This window comes from Miscanthus floridulus, chromosome 4 (genome assembly GCF_019320115.1).
Source record: "Miscanthus floridulus cultivar M001 chromosome 4, ASM1932011v1, whole genome shotgun sequence".
NCBI classification, from domain to species: domain Eukaryota; kingdom Viridiplantae; phylum Streptophyta; class Magnoliopsida; order Poales; family Poaceae; genus Miscanthus; species Miscanthus floridulus.
Window position 1 is genome coordinate 120,992,317 of NC_089583.1, and position 17,547 is coordinate 121,009,863.

General features: G+C 49.4%; 2 protein-coding genes across 2 annotated transcripts; one reads left to right on the plus strand and one right to left on the minus strand.

Moving 5' to 3' along the window:
• Positions 1 to 5,034: 5,034 nt before the first annotated feature.
• On the minus strand, positions 5,035 to 6,098 carry LOC136552916 (transcription repressor OFP8-like). The gene has a single exon (XM_066544490.1). The coding sequence runs from the start codon at positions 6,036 to 6,038 to the stop codon at positions 5,214 to 5,216; it is 825 nt and encodes a 274-aa protein (XP_066400587.1). The 5' UTR covers positions 6,039 to 6,098; the 3' UTR covers positions 5,035 to 5,213.
• A 6,359-nt stretch (positions 6,099 to 12,457) lies between these two features.
• On the plus strand, positions 12,458 to 13,419 carry LOC136552917 (transcription repressor OFP7-like). Its single transcript, XM_066544491.1, has one exon. The coding sequence runs from the start codon at positions 12,518 to 12,520 to the stop codon at positions 13,241 to 13,243; it is 726 nt and encodes a 241-aa protein (XP_066400588.1). The 5' UTR covers positions 12,458 to 12,517; the 3' UTR covers positions 13,244 to 13,419.
• Positions 13,420 to 17,547: the final 4,128 nt, after the last annotated feature.

Below are 17,547 nucleotides of genomic sequence, written 5' to 3' on the forward strand. Positions count from 1 at the left end.
TATGTTTAAACTCTGATGTATCTGAGATGCAAACTTTTATGTAATATGTGATGGTGACCGCTAAACTTATTACGATCTTTGGCTAGAATGGAAATTGGTTTGAAATCCTTCGTGATTTTACGGACTACCGGGTTATACGGGCTTAAGTTTGCTAAATCGTCTGCTCTGACGAATGATTTTCTTACTTAATTTCGTATAATTGGTCGGTTCTGTTACAGCAGCCACTATTGTCGTAGTGCCTCGCCGTGCTCTCGTGTGAGCTTGGGGGTCTCCGTACGAGAGCGTGGTGAGGTGCGAGTTTGTGAGGACTCTGCTTTCGCCGGCGGGTGTCCCTGAGCATCCGCCATGGCACACTCCTAGGATGGACAGTGGCTAGGCACCATGTCACTAATGCTGGAGCCGTCACTCTCGCCATCGTCATCCATGAGGTCGAGAAAACAAGTGGGAGCATAGCTCGCCATTCCTATGAATTCGGATGTGAGAGGGGGCGGCGCTGGCATCCTTCAGAGCCCCCGGGCGTATGTGTCCGTGGAAGACGCGAGGTCGTAGGGGTACCGGTCGTACGGCGGTTGCGTTAGGGACAACGGGGTTCCTCCGGGTAATCGGCGGAAGATAGAGAATAGTAAGTAAATAACAGCGTGTACATTACTCACAGCGGGGTTTGAGCAGAGAGTTTGCTCGGAAAGAAGCGCAGATGCCACATCGTCGAAGCCATGCGTCCTGGAGTTGATGGAGGGCGCTGCTCTGATGGGTGTCGGGACGTGAGCCTCCTCGTGGAGGTGTAGCACGCTGAGCCAGTCGGTGATGAAGTCTAGGCTTCCAAAGAGGAAGGCCTGGGATGGCTCGAAGATAGGTGTAGCCCGCACCCTAGCTGGTGAGAGTGCAGGAAACTCCAGCGAGCCAAAGCGAATCGTATCGCCTGAGCCTGCCACGACGAGGGTGGCGGAAAAGTGGGCCATCCAATGACCAAAAAGTGTTGAACGTACAACGTCTTCCCCACGGACGGCGCCAACTGTCGATGCAAAATGTGACCAACTAGTAAATATTTGTAGTTTAGCCGTACGTTGTGATCGAAGATGGCCTAGCACTCAATGACATAGGGTTTATACTGATTTAGGTAACGTGCCCTACGTCCAGTTTGGGTCGGTCAGTGACTTTATTCCTGAGCCCAGGTGCTCGAAGTTTGCAGTGGGGTTACAAACAAGAAGGAGAAAGATAGGGTATACGAGAGGTCCGGTCGGCTCCGATCGGAAGGGCCAAGAGCGACAGGAGCTACGCTATGAGCTAAGTGTTCAGGCGTATGCTTGGGGTACGAACCCGGTAGTTCTGTGGTTATAAGCTGATGAACTCGATCGATGTTGGTTATCTTCCAGAAGGGCTCTCCCCTTTGTCGGAGGGGGCACGTCCCCTTTTATAGATAAAGGGGATGACTTTACAAGTGAGAGAGTGAGGGTACATACGCTATCGAGCCTTGTTGCCCACGCCTACCGAGCCTTGTTGCCCATGCCGGCAGGTACAAGATAATGGTAGGTGCCTACAACACTGTTGATGTCACTGTAGAATGTTAGATGCATGCGGGAGGTCGTGCTGCCTTTTTTAGGGATGGTAGACATCGGTACCTGCAAATAATGTTTGATGCCTAGAGGCATGTGTGGAGTCTCACTATGTTCACCCGGTACGGTAAATCCTGGCGCCCATACCGCTATCGATGCCTAGAGGCACGTGGGGGGCCTCATCGTATGGGAGTTTTAGCAGCGCCTACAATACTGTAGAGGGAAATGTCCGTGCCTACAATAGTATTTGTGTTAGGGTGGCTGCAGAGTACTATTCCACGCAGGGTATGGTCCTTGGTACAGTGGTTTTGACTTGTGAGCCTTGTCTTGCTTTTCTCCGCACGTCTTCTGGTTCCTACCGAGCGGGCGTCCCTGGTCGGATGGCTCCAGTCGGGTCTGAGTACGCCGGTCGAAGAAGAGCGGTGAGCAGGGTTCCTGCGATCCTCGGTCGGAGACGCAAGGTCGGAGTCGGAAGTAGTGTTTTGGGCCAGGCCTTCTGATCGGAGAGGCCGTCCGGTGGCGGCTGGAGTCGAAGCAAACGCTCTGGTCGGAGAGGTGGCCGAAGCAGCCAACGAGCGGGCGCTGTTCCTCTTCGGGCAGACCTTTCGGTCGGTGACATGGCCGCCCTTCTGGCCTGTCATTTTAGACTCTTGGGCTGGCCCATGAGTCACATGCTATCGGCTTGGGCCGAGCCTTGGTGTGGAAGCCAGTCCCCGAGGGACCCTGGGTTTATGAACCCGACAGGAAATATTCATAAGATGAACCTTCTAGATGCATACCTATTGAAGTCTTCAATTCGCCTATATAGATCGCCTAATTCATAGTTTTGTGACGGTGATATGGCTTCCAAAAGACCTTTCAGAAGTACTAGGCAGCAGGTTATAGAGAAATAGAAGATGTGTTGTTGGTCAGGGTGTGTTGGAGGTAGGGGGCATTGGCCCCCCTAGTTTCAATAAAATCTCCACCATTATTCATTATGGTATGAATGTGTAGGATATAAGGAACCGGCTAAATGAGCGTGGATGGACGGTGATCACTAAAAACAAACACAATAGGAAAAATTTATTAGAGTCACGTATAGTCCTTCCTAATTAGTGAGGTTTGCAACCTAAGGTGACAAGTAAGTAATTCAAGTCTATGAATGTAAACAACATAAAGTATAAACGAAATGAACTTGACCTCGATAGATACTCACAATGAAGATAGAAGAATTTATACCGTCATGTAGTATCAATAACTTGTCAATCACCCCTAATCTATGTCAAGGTAGGCCCAATGTTCACCGCTTTTCTACCAAGCTTCCAACCCCGCAAGGTTGTCTTGAACTCGATAGAACCAATGTGCTACTCAATATCTTGATGCCCACTATAGCTGCTCTTCGCCTTCTCGGCGGGAATAAGCACAATAGCCCCTCAAAAATAACCTCTTGAGAACCTACACAATCTTTGTTGTAGTGCTTCAACAAAGTTTTAGCTCCAAACTGTCTAGGAGGTGGCAAACTCCAAGAGTAACAAGCAAACCCGCTTACAAATCAACCACCTAGTGCCACTTCATCAATCTCTTAAACTTATCATTAGAATGTTACTCTCATTCTCCAAATATGCAATCCCAAGCAACTCTATGAGAGTGGATCCTCAATTTATGCTCTATTATGTATATGAGGCTTTCCAAGTATCCCAAGAGGGCTCCCCAATTAATCCCCATGACCAGGAGAGCAAGTATATATAGCCCCACAACATAAACTAGTTGTTTCAAACTGAACTCACTGAAATCAAGAGCATTGGATAGCTCTGGTGGTGCACCAGAGTGATGCACCGGATAAATCCCAACTTTTCGGTGAGTTTTGTAATGCTCTGGACGACTAAAAACAACCTCACCGAGTCAAGCTCCAATGCACGGTGGAATCCTAATGAGTTCTATATATGACTGCAGCTAGAAATCCTGATGAGTTCTATATGATTGCAGCCAGAAAAAACAACCACTTTGGGGCCACTCTCCGGTGAAATCTCTGGTGGTGTAGCACATAAAGATAAGACAATATCCATATAAGTTCAGGGTTATAATATGAACACGTGAGAGAGATTTAACTCAACATATATCAAACAAATACGAGGAGATAAAATAAAAAAATATGAGTGTGGGTGAAAACTATCTTAAGATTACTGATTCTCAACACCTTTTGAGGCATTAATATTATCCTCACGAGACGCACTAGAATAACAAAATAATAATTTTATAAGTTCCCCAAAAAAATTAGAAACACATGGCCATCCATTTGGTATATTCTGATCATTATTCACAAGAGAGTCCCCATTGGATCTATTGTGTTTTCAAAAAAAGAAGAAATTTCCTACTTAGTCGTTATGAAAATATATAAAATAACCCCTAGTTAAATTTGTATCTAAAATACCCACATCTATCATTATGAAAAACAACCCAAACTAATGCCCTGAACTTTCTTTAATTCGCCCACATATCTTCTTTGAAAACTAATCTAACTAACATCCTAAATTTTGACATCTAATTAGTCGTGTCCTCGCTACAATAGAAAAATAACTTGAAGTAAATCCTAGAAATGACATTATAAAAAAAAAATGCAAGGCAACCCCTAAATTGCATCTAACACACCTTCTTCATTGTTAAAAATATTCTAAAAATAATTCCCAATTCTGCATCTAGATTACATGTGCCTATTTTTTTCGATGAAACAGGAGGGGTGAAAGCCCCTACTGGAATTTTATTAAACTGAAAACAAAAGCTCAAAGTACCCGTGTCCATTATTCATAAAATTAATTTCAAATAACCCCAAGTCTGCATCTAAGTTACCTGCTGTCACTACAAAAATATCTCAAAGTAGCTATAGTGTCATGATGCGTATCACGGTATCACCACTCACACCACCTATACATGTATGCAAAAAGGGAACAGTAATATCTATTTCTATGAGGTGCGATGCAAGGGGAAAAGTGTGGTTTGGGATACGAAAAAGGTATATAAAGTATCAAGTGCAACATCAGCATGGTATCTATACGGCTATTGTGTTAAAATATAAACAAATTAAAGAGGGCGAGCGTGCAGTGATAAACAGTTTTGGTTACACGTGGCTCTAATTTACCCATGAATTTGTGGAGCTTATATCTCCTAAACTAGAAAGAAGTAGAGTAGCGCTATTGACCTATTGTCCATAGCATCGGTCCACAGATAGAAGAACACAAAAAGATACGAGTTATTCCAATTTTTTTTTCTGACGCAGCAAGTTGATCAGCAGCCTCTGATGTGTAAAGTCGGCATACGGTCGACACCCTTTTCCTGAAAGAAAGAAACACCGAAACTGAGGTGCGACACCCCCGTGACGACGCACAAGCCGATCGACGGATCGATCCTTCAGCTTTGCAGCATCACATCATCAGCAGCAACAATCAAACAAGAGTGAAGTTTCGACGCAGCAAAAAAACGAAAGCAGCCGGTCTTTTCGGCGATCTGTGCAAGAACTGTGCTAGTAGCTCATAACCACGATTCACATGAACGCGCGCGCGCGTCCCGGATCATACACACACACTCTGTACAGCAGATCGAGCAGGCACGTCGCGATCTTTGCGTCTAGCTCCGTGCAGCGATCGGTGAGTTCTCCGAGACTGAAGAAGAGCTAGCTAGCTAGAGCTAATCTACAACGACGCACGAGTCATGCTCATGCATGCAGCGCCGTCCCCTCGCCAGCGGCGGCGGCGCGCAGTGCAGGTGGAGGTGCAGCCACGCGCGGCGGAACGCGGAGACGATGGCGCGGTGGTGGTCAGCGGCGTTGAGCGCGAGGTAGCAGGCGAGGAGCTCCTCCAGTCCCCGCGGCGACCGCACACCGTTGGCCGCGATCATCTCCGCCATGCTCTCCAGGAAGTCCTCCTCGGGGTCCGCCGACTCCACCACCACCACCAGGCTCTCGTACACCCACCGGCGCCTGCCGGCGCGCCGCAGCTTCCGGCGCCGGCTCCGTTTCCGCGTGCAGGCCTCCTCCGCCTTATTCCGCCTATGGTGGTCCTGCGGCGCCGCCCCGCCCTTCGCGGTGTGGAACCGTGGTGGTGGGCGCGCCCTGCCCGTGGGCGACGCGGCCGCGCTGCTGCTACCGCCGGCGGCGGCGGCGTCGGCGTCTGGCCTGGGCGGCAGCCTCGTGAGGATGGGCCGCAGCTTGAGCTCCGGTGCGGCGGCGGCGCTGAACTGGTCGTCGCGGCGGGCGGCGACGACGTCGAAGACGATGTCGCTCGGCTGCGGGCTGCGCGGGGGGAAGCGGGTGTCCCGGAGCTTTGGGTTGTCCTCCCTGGCGACGGCCGGGCGGCGCGGGAGGGCGAGGGCGCGGTCCCGGCTCGGGACGTAGTAGGACGCCCTGTTCGGCGAGCAGGGCGGCGGCGCCGGGGGTTCGGCGACGGCGGCGGCGCTCGCGATCGCCGCGGCCCCGGCTGTCTTGCGCCGCAGCCTGTGGAACCAGGAGCTCATCCTCCGCTAGCGTTGCACTGGCAGCGCGAGCGCCACGCCAGCAGGGGAGTGTGGTGTGGACTACCAGTGACTGACTAGTGATGAGGTGCGGCGCCGTGCGCGCACTTTTTATGGCGGAAAAGTTTGGCGCGGGTGGGAGCCGAAGAAAGGTGCCGTGGGAAAGCGCGAGTGGCAGCTTACCACAATAATCCGTTTGGCTTGTCTGGTATTGGTAGTATGCTCACAAAATTAAAGTTCGCATAGCTCACTCCACTACTACAAAATAGAAATGCAAGTTGGGACTGTACCCGCACTCCTAACTAATTTCCTAGCAGGAATAGTGTAAATCCTTTTGCGCATTTCTACTGCAAACTTGCATGGAATGTGCAAAATGGATCATGTACAGTAAATCCTTCTTATAGCACCTGCGTTTTCTTGACAGATTTATTTAGGGCTCAGGAATTATACAGTAATTTTACGGGAACTACTATTTCAGCCTCACAGGAAAAACATACTCCATGAAATAGGAAAATTCCCTACGGTACATGCCAAAGGGGACCTTATTATGTGTCAGATTTTTTTTTCAGAGTGAAATTCATTCAAGTGTCAGTCTACCATTTTCATCAGTGAGAGTGAAAGAGACGAACAGCTAGCCTCCGTCCATTCCATTTGATGCTCGGGCGAGGATTGATTAGACAAGGCACGAAGCCAAATAATTTGAAATAGTACGTGTAATCTCTAGGTTCTGAAACCTAAGGCCGTGTCTGGTCTGGACACTCTGCTGGGCCACAGTACACAAGAGGTCGAGGGACGGGACTGAAGACCCGCGATGGAGGAGGAGAGAGGAGAGGGTCCCAACTCTCGACTGACCGAAAGCGAAGAGGAGCTGGCTAAGGTCCTGTTTGTTTGCCTATTTTTTCAATCAACGAACATTATTTTTTTCTAATAACAAATTAATCGATAGTACTTTCAGTCATGACTTATCCACTTCAGGACGCAGACAGACATGCATCACCAGCGGCGGATCCAAAGGGGGGCTGGGGGGGCTCCAGCCCCCCTAATTTCTTGATTTCAAGCCTAATTACTGTAGCAAAAACTTGATTTCGCCATTAAATCTTCATGTAAATTAACATCTCTATTATTTTAGCCCCCCTTATCCCGCATCGTGCATCCGCCACTGTGCATCACACTGATTCGATTCAGTGAGAGCCATTCAGAAACAGCCAGCTTTTCACCAGCCGGCCGGTTCCCACTTCCCAGCCCGTACCGTACCGGCCAGCGCTCACTGTCTGTCTCTCGGTCTCTGTCCCCGTGGAGATCTAGCTCAATTCTGATTTCTCCGTCCCAGCTCGGCGTCGTCAGTCACTCTGGAGCTAAAACCCGCAGAGGTCGAATTAGCACACGAGGTGATGCATTTGGCTTTGTTTGGAGTGTGAACCGTGACACAGAACCATGCATGCAATGCAAAGGCATTGGGCGAGGCAGGCGCAGGCAGCAGCTTTTGGTGCGGTACGGTGGCATGCTAATGCAGGGGATCGATCGATCGAGAGAGGGGACAACAGCAGCCAACGGGCCCATGCAAAGGCCCCGTTCGGCTTATCTTATATTCGATTTATTCGACTTCTTTTTTTAATCAGAACAGTATTTTCTCTCACAATAATTCAGCTAAAACAGTATTGTCAGTCAGTTTAGCCAAAATTCAGCCAAACGAACGAGGCCACTCTACGACACGACGCTCGCTAGCTGCCTCTCTATTCAAAACCAAAGGCATCTGCTTTGATCCTCCCGTGGGCTGCGCCCTGTGGCTGCGGGGGCGACGCATGCAGCATGCAACGACGACGAAACTCAACGAATTCTTATATGTAGAAAAAAAAAACGATTTCTTATATGTGCCATAAAACTTTTATCTCTCACTTCCGTGGTACTATTTTTAATTGTTTTTTCTCTCTCCTTTGTGTAGGGCTTTATGCCATTCAAAGTTGTTTTCATTAGTTATGTTATTATTAAAACAATAAAACTAGTTAGCATGTCAACTTTACTAGCAACCGTGCTCGTAGCTTGCAATGAAACCCATTATGTCTTCAAATCGTACTTCGTACTAATACTGGACGTGAGTTGTTCTGACTTATATGAACACGGGTTGTGAATCTAGTTTACGAGGGTGTTTGGTTTCTAGTCAAACTACGCCATGCACATCTGTGGCGGCGAAATCGAGCACCACAACCGTGGTAGAAAAATGAACTGCAAAAGCTGTAGATGTCTAACGTTAATCAATAACCAAACAGTAACGTGGCAGCTTTGGATGTGGTTTGGCGTGTGATGGCTAAGAACCAAACACTCCCTACATACCGAACATGAAGGGCATCAGGACATGGTTGTCATATCAGATTTAGATTAGACTTATTGACATATGGAGGATGAGCATGAGGTGAGTGTTTATAGTAAAAATAATGTTTTAGAATATCTAAACGTCTTATAATTTGAAACGAAGAGAGTACTTTTTTAAAACGGATAAGCAGTCGGTTACACAGCTATTTGCGTACGTATTCTGTATCTAACAGGAGTACTACATCCTAGAGAACGTGCGCAGATGCTGCGGCAGGAGCTCGGCTGCTTTCCTTGTGTCTGAGGAATTGTTTGGTTCCACCTCCAACTTTAGTCGTTATCATATGCACGGAGTATTAAATATAAATTAATTATGAAATTAAATGCACAGATTAAGACTACTTTGTGAGACGAATTTATTAAGTCTAATTAGTCAATGATTTGACAATGTGGTGCTATAGTAAACATGTCCTGACGACAGATTAATTAGGCTTAATAAATTTGTCTCGCGGATTACTGACGGATTATGTAATTTGGCCCCGTTCGCTGGTCTGAAACTTGGCTGAAAAATACTGTTCCGGCTGAATTGTTGTGAGAGAAAAACACGGTTCCGGCTGAAAAAAGAAACCAAACAAGTCGAATATAGGGTAAGCCGAACAAGGCCTTTGTTTTTTATTAGTATGCGAACAACCTATACAACACCCCATATAACACCCGATATGACGTCTCTTAAGACTGTTCCTGCGTCATAACACCCCCAGATAACCTGAGTGCGCTACTGGTCGGCGTCGGTCTAGTGATGAACTGATGAATGAAGATAGTACGGTACAAACAAGAGAAGCGGGGTGCAGTGAACTGTTGTGTCGATTCTCCTGTCGCTGGGAACTTGCACTTGTGCAACAGTTGCACAGTCGTCGGTGCTTGCACTGCAGGGATTAGCAGCACTGTAGAGATCATACGTCGTGTATGAGCAGATATTCAGACGACATGACCGTTTCCAGTTATTTACTGTAGCTGCAGCCCGCAGGCCGGCGTCGGCAGCTCAGCTCCCTTCCACGGCGAAGTGGGAACTGGAGCAGCTGCGGCTCTTTTTGCTGAGGCTGCTGCCTGTGATTGGATTGGATTGGACTGGACCCGACCCCAGCCGATGCAACCATCTCCGGGACCTGCTGTGCTGCGTTTTCAATCGGCGAGCTGATTGCGAATGATTCGGTTCGCGTCCCGGCTGGCCGGGCTGGGGGCTGGCTCAGCGTTTTCTGGAGCAGGCAAGGCATCATCGCGCGCGCTAACTAATGATTCTGTGCCAGACGGGATCATTGCTGCCAGTGGTTGCCGGAACACCAACGCTAGTACTAGTACAACCTGTAGTGTAGAAACAAAAACAGAAACAGGAACAGAAGGCGTCGATCGTCGTCCACCTTTGCGGCGACGCACGCGAGTGCAGACTGTGCTATAGAATAGTAAGCACAGTGCGTGTAGGATCAGCGGCAGTACGTCAAGACGGGCACTGTACTTGCCTCTTGTCACGGTCGGTTGGCCGGAGCCACACCGGCGGACCACACGTGTGCACGCACCGCACTGCACGAATCATATCCAGTAGTAGGCCGGTACGGTGGCGTGTTTGAGTGGACAGCGCTGTTGGGTGCGGCTGTGCCTGCCGCGCCGGCCGGATCGGTGAGTGGATCGCAGCGCCTGCCACATGCGCGAATCATTTCCGTTTCCGCCCACGCCCCCGGGACCGGGCGGCGTCGCGCGCTCGAGCCGAGCCCGGAGGGAGCGGCGCCGGATGCGTGGGCACGGCACTTTGAACCTGCCGCTGCCCTTTCGGTTTATTTCGTCTTCCATCGATCACCGCATCCATCGAGGGCGGGCCTGTTACCGTACGCGAGCTGAGACTGAGAAGCGCGGCACGCATGATTCGGCCTCCGCCGCCCATGTGACGACCACGGCGGATCGATCGTCCGGTCCGTCGGTGGCCGCGCGCGAAACGGCCTTTGTTTCCGTTGTCCGTGCCGGGATCCATCGGGCCAGGCAGCGCTAGCTTAGCTTTGGACGAGCGCGCGGATTTGGTTAGCGCCGGGACTAGCAACGTACTGGACTGGACTACTGCTTGTCTCGTCGTCGTCCGTGCCCAACAGACTCCCACCATCATCTGATGGCGAGTTGCTTCTCTTCTGGGTGGTGTCTTTTGCTTGGACCGACGCACCACGGTTTGTCATTTATCATCCACCTGCTCTCTCTCTCTCTGGTAGCCTGCTGCATGGCTCTGATCTTGGACGGTTTTTTGCTGCTCTGTTTCGGACACTTCTACTACATCGGGGAGTTCTTGCCTCTGGCACTGCTACTTGTACATCATCCATCGACCGATCGACAGGGAGATGAAGGCGATGGATACTGACAGAGAGGGACAGGGCAGTAATAGCGAGTTGACCGGCTGACCCTGCCGCTCCAGTCAACAGTCATGCATGGCCGCACAATGACTATCACACGCTGCCAGAGTGCCAGCAGCCAGCCTATGCACACAAGCCCACCAGGCCACCACAGGAAAGGATGGGTTGCTACTCTGCCTGGGCCCGTGGAAGGGAGATCCTACTTTACTTTCACTTCGGCCCAAAGGCTCGCATGCACTCTCCATGAATGTTTCGGCCCTAATAAAATGCAAATTTAACTTCGGCTCCTCCACTGCACTTCGGCCCAAAGGCTCGCACGCGCTCTCCAAACAAAGAAAAAGCCCTAGTACTTCTACAAAAACACACTATATCAAGCCCTTAGGGCATCACACTAAGCATGTCCTTAAAAGATTTCCAAGAAAGAAAAGCATGGTAAGAAAATCTACTATAAAACTTCACACCATGATTAAGGCATAGAACAAAATATACGGCAACAAATGAAAAGCTCGTGGAAGTAAAGAGAGGACAACCAAGTTTTTCTCGTGGTGTCAAGTAGTTGCCACTACATGCTAATCCACGTTGCAAAAATCTCAATGTTGTGACTGAGGGCCCGTTTGGTATGGCTCTTTAAGAGGAGCCAGAGTACTTGATGACGAGCCACTTTTTTGTGGCTTCACCTTTTCATCCCAAAATGGCTCCAGCTCCTACTATTCACCAGAAAACGGCTTCTCCTCCTAAAGCATTTGGTACAACTCCGAAGCCGGAGTCATGCCAAACAAGCCTAAATTTAAAAAGGAGGGATACCAAGCGAGAAGAAATATGATACCGAAAAAATAATTAATGGATCAAGCATCAATACAAAACAACAAAACCCAATCTTTTTTGCTTCGGCCCACGAGCTGCGGGGCTGAATTGGAACTGACAGGGCAACGGGCGGGCTTCATGGGCCCCGTCCGATGGAGTCCTGAACGCTATGTTGCCCGAGAACGTCTGAATTAGGAATGGACCCAACCGCCTCCCGGGCGGCCGAAAGGTCAGCTGCTTGATTTGTTTTTGCCATGATTTGGTTACTTAATAGACTGAACAGGTTACATCTTTTAATTTCTGTACAAACAAGATTTGATGGTGTCCACGGATTTATAGTAGTACATACATGTTTCGACAGGTGTGGTATTTAAATCCTCACGTCACGTCCTACCCTAATGAATTATGCAACACACAGCCAGCTAATTTCGTGCAACATGGCTGCCTCTTTCTCCTGCAAGGCTGCAAGAGGGGCTGCCATTTGTTAATTTGATTGACGCCGTCGTCTTATTCTACTCAATTATTGGCCACGATCCGTTTAAAGTCCCGCCGGCGTTTATCACTCCAAATGTTCAGATTTCCATATGGAGCAACCGAACTGATCAATGTGAGTCTGCATCACTGAATCAGAATCACACTGTCTGAATTCGTTGTCATGCCAGTGTATCGACAGAGTTGCACGCAGCAGCACCAGAATGAAAATGAAATGGAGAACATCCATCTCATCCATAGCTAGCAAAAGCAATTGCAACATCCCCTGTCCACCTGTACTTCCACCGTCTTCGTGTCTCCCCACCACTCACTCTGCCAACCTACGTGAACGCCACCTCCACCCATCCGGGCATCAATTCACCATCATATATAATCATCGTGCAATAACCACTACAATCCAGCCTCTGAATCGCATCCAACGATCGTCGCCCCGCCGGATCTCGCGCTCACACACCAGCTGAAATCATTGCGCTCGATCGATCAATTGCAATGCCGTTGTGCTGCGTAGAGTGCAAGCCATGCAACGGCCACTGCCTGCCAGGGCCGCCGGGGGGGCTCTTCAAGAGCCGGCGCCCCGCGCAGCTACTCCGCCGCGCGCTCGGCAAGATGAAGGTGGGCGGCACCCGCAGGCGGCCCCGGCGCCCCGGGAGCTTCAGCTCCGTCCGCGCGGTGTTCTGGCCGCTCATGTCCATGCGCTCCGAGGCCGACGCCCGCCCGCCGACGGACTCCCCTGACGACACCGTCAGCAGCGGGGCGCTCGCACCGCCTCCGTCCGTGCAGGACGACGGGGGCCGCGCCGCGTCGACGACGGTCGAGCGGGTGCTCGCGCTGCAGGCCCGGGTCGGCGGCGAGGCCCCGCGCTCGCCGCCGCCGCCGCAGCAGCTGACGACTGCGGTGGCGTCCAAGGTGAGTGTGGCGGAGGCATGTGACGAGGCGAAAGCCATCGTCGTCAGGCAGGGCGACGTCGGCGGCGACGTGGAGGCAGCGTGCAGGAGCTTCGAGAGGCACCTGATGGAGAAGCTGGTGGAGGAGCGGAAGGTGATGGACCTGACGGACGTGGAGGAGCTGCTCTGCTGCTGGGAGCAGCTGACGTGCCCGGCGTTCGTGCGCCTGGTGGGCCGCTTCTACGGCGAGCTCTGCACGGACCTCTTCTCCTCGGCCCAAGACGCCGACGACGTGTGGTCCTCCCACCAGTCAGAGGACCTCAGCGTCTGACGTCTGAGTCTCACATGGGCAACCAATCGTCCACATAGGCCTTTCTGCCATGAGCCCATGACACACCAAAGCTACTCTTTGAGCTGTCCTGTAGTTGTTTCCTATTGTGTGCGTCATGCATGTTTCTTCCAGTAGCAAATTTTGTTGGTTTTCTTCTTGTTCTTGAAACTTTTCAAGTGGGGTCACACACACACACAAAAAAGAAACTTTTCAAGTGAGAAAACGGCGTTGCTTTGTGAATTTTGTAGACGCACTTTGTGCAGACCCAAAACTGACAGAAAAGCAGCAGTTGGTGCAAGGTTTTACCCAAGAATATGACAGCCACTGGCTGCATCAATTGTATCTACATATATAAATCCGAGAACCTAATCTATGATATGATAGCATCATCTCCAACCTAGCAAACCTGGACCGATGCGAATGGATATATGCTAGTAGTAGTCCACTAGTTGATATTTTTGTTGCTGTCTGTGTCTGATTTGTCACTCTAGGTAACCTTTGTTATCCGGTGGAAAAGTTGCAGCGGAATTATCCGCTTATCTGGAACCACTTTCATCGTTGCGGTGCCCTAGGCATGTCTCAGCAATTAACAACTACTCCTTCCTAGAATGTGCGATCCATGTTGGCTGTAGAGCAGAAGCTCATGAAGCTGTAGGGATCAATCCATCACTGTGGTCTTCCTCTCCGCTGACCCTCCTTTTCTATGTGTTTTTTTTTTTTAGATTCTGGCATCGATACCAGACACTAGGTGGTTGGATTGAGCGGCCCAGGGGCCCAGCCCAGTAGGACGGTGATGCCATAGGCTTTTCAATTTATCCCAACACTCTCTTTCTACCCCAGCTTCTTTCCTGCACCCTCTCTGTCATTCTCGCTTCCCAAACACTTTCAAGTTTGACCAAACATATGTAAGAGAATATTAATATTTATGGTGCATAATTATTATCATTAGATAAATCATTGAAATATATATATATATGTAATAAATTTATTTATAGATACAAATATTGTTAATATTTTTTATAAACATAGTCAAATTTAAGAAAAATTGACCGGCACGAATCCCATAGCAATACTCTTTTAGGGATGGGGGGAGTATGTTCTTCTTGCCCCATTCTTCTTCAACCCCATCTTCTCCACTGGAATGCAGTCACTTTTTCTCCACTATTACCTTTGCAGTATTGATCCCAATTGTTGTCCGGGAAGAGGAACCCATGAACTACCCCTTGGACATATGACCATGAGTTAAACACATTAGCGGCCTCTAAACTTATCAAGAGATGTCACTTAGGTTCACGAACTTTGAAAACATATTTTTGGGTCCCTAAACTTGTTAAATAGTGCATCGCACATCCCCAAACCTATAAAATGGTGCACCACTTAACAAGTTTAAGGACTTACAAATGCATTTTTGAAGTTTGTGGATATAAATGACATCCTTTGGCAAGTTCAGATGCCGCTCATGCATTTAACTCTATAAGCATTGTACTTACGGCTCTGTAAAACTCATAAAATTAGATGGTGTTTATCACTAGTGGTAGAGGGAAGAAGGGGGCCAAACCCCCTAAGTTAATGTATTTTTCATTAAAAACTTTTAAATTCAACCACATTTTACTACAATTTCTACCATTGGCTTCCTTAACAAATAAAATTCACATTTTTTTACTCCGCTATCGTCGGTCATTTTCGTGGAGTTGTACAATTGCTGCTACTGCATCCAGAGATTAACAAATTGTACAAGGGCAGTGCGAGTGCTTATCCACCGTAAGGCCTTCGTCGGTGGATAGTTTCATAGAATACAATAAAATATGGATGAAACAATCACTCTTCATAATGTATAGATTAACTCCACGATCTGCTTTGGTTTGCTAAGGCCCTCCACAATGTGGTAGTGGTGCCATAAAATTTATGGGTCCCACACCAGCTATTGGGCACCGCATCCAGAGAGCTGCAATGTGAGAAATGTTGGCACCGGAGCTATCTAGAATCATCCGGGCCCCCCTAAAATAAAATAGTTCTCCAATTCAACTCCGTCCAGTTCATTCGCGTGAGGAAGAATCATCCCCTTTCTCTCTTCTCCTTCCAGTCTAGCAAATCCCAGCTCGATCTATCTCACCCAAGTAAAATTGATCTTGCTCTTTCCAGATCTTGCTTCTCTAGCTGTTGTTTAGTGGGGATCTGGTACCATAGAAGGGAAGGCCAGCAGCAAGCAGCACGGAGATGAGCAGCGGTATGGTGATGCAGTTGGCAGCAGCCGCGATTGGAGAAGGCGATGGAGCCCTGCCGCACGTGGTTGAAGTCAATGGCGCCGTCGCAGCTGCCCACGAACAGATCGAGGCGGAGGAGCTACCCACCGTGATGCTGTGCTGCTCGCAGACAGGTCACGGTCGATCATGCTTCTCCAAATTCCTGACCGCGTTGAGTAGTGAGACCGACGGCAGCGACGAGGATGATGGCCACGCCCTGATCGACGGCTTCTCCGTTCCCGGATGCGCTCTGGAGACCGACGACGGTTGAGGATGAGTACGGAAGGAGCAGAGAAATCATTTTTTACTGACTGGGCATCGGCGCAACTACTTGCGCCGCTCTGTGTTTTCTTGGCACCGCTCGGAGCTGGCACCACTGGCTGCAGTGGGCAAGAGCGGCTCCCAAATCATCTCTCTCCTCTTTAGGCATCACTTAAGCACACATTGTGGAGGGCCTAAGGACTGGTTGATTGCCTTGCCTCGCCCGCTGTCGTCAGGTTAGTTGCAGCTCTGGGAGACTGGGACGTGTGACCTCGGCACACGGATCGGAAGCCATATGCATCTGGAGATGGTATATACTACTACTTGTCGACTGGAGACGACGTCACTACATGCATGCAGCCAGATCGATCGAGATGGTAATATAGTACGTGCTACTTGAGACCTTGACTTGTCCAAAGCTAAGTTTGGTCCAGGCCAACCGCCGGCGGCGGCGCGGCGTTGCAGCTTCTGGAAACGAGCGACGAGAGGGCTTCCAGAAAATAACGGCGCCACGAATTGAATTTTTGTCTCCAAATTAAACACGATGCCTGCTGCCCGATCGATCATAGTAGTAGTTGGAATATAATCGCTTGCATGCATGCATTGCATGAAAACGAGGAGAGGGCATGGCAATGGCAAACTAGGCAGACGCGTGACGTGCATGTGAACAAACAGCGACGAACGACCGTCGTTTTTCCCCGGCCACACCGCACATGCATGCGTGTGCGGAACCACTGCTGACCGATGGACGTACGTGCAGTGCGCATGATCCCGGTCGGCACGAGGACGTACGTACGTACGCTGACACGCAGGTCGGCCTATGCATGCAATATGCGGATTGCGGACTAGCTAGCTACAAGCTACTCGGTCGATCCCGAACCCCGGCCCGGCCGGCCACCATGCAACATGCCAACATGCATGGGACACGTATGCATGTCGTATGCACCGATGCACGGTGGGGACCCCCGACTGGAATCCTGCGGCGTGCCGGTCTTTCGTTGCAATGGAGCATGCATGCATCCAGAGCTAGCGCCGAAAGCCCCCAAAGACCTGAAAGCGACATGCAATCATGCGAGCTCTTGTTACACAGCACGTGACCATGTGCCCCGCGAGCGCGGTACCTAGCTACTAGTGCGCGTCGTCGCCACGCCACGATGGACGATGACAAGATAAGCATCAACGTACGACCAGAATTATCTATATACACACAGCATATAGCGCGCGGTAAACAAAATATAAAAAGTGACAGTCACAGGATCACTATATTACTCCGTTCACGTAGCAATCTAGCTAGCAGCACTATGTCAATAATGTGGTCACGACCACCCCGTCGACGTCCAGGTGATGAGCCGCAAATTAATAAAGTGACGATGAAGGCAACACCGATTCTTGGAAGGCCCTGCCTTGTCTGCCGGTCTATTCTTATTTTTCAATCCGCCCTGTCGTTTACACTGGACATTGTGTATGTATTATAGTACCCACACACATCTTACCATACAAGCACACTTTCGAAAAACAAATTGAACCGATACACAGACCCAAAAAATGATATCCAACCTAAGACAAACTAGATGTTTTTTCATTAATCATTATTAAGAAAAAATAGGCATCCAACAAAAAAAAACAATATCCAACCTAAAAGGAACTAGATATTTTTCATTAATCATTTTATTTATTATTTATTAAAAAGAAAAATAGACATACAAATGCAGTTTATGAGAGGACTTGAACCTAGATGGTTGGATTATGACCGCACCTCCCATTTAACCAGTTAGGCTAGGCTCAACCTAGATGGTTGGA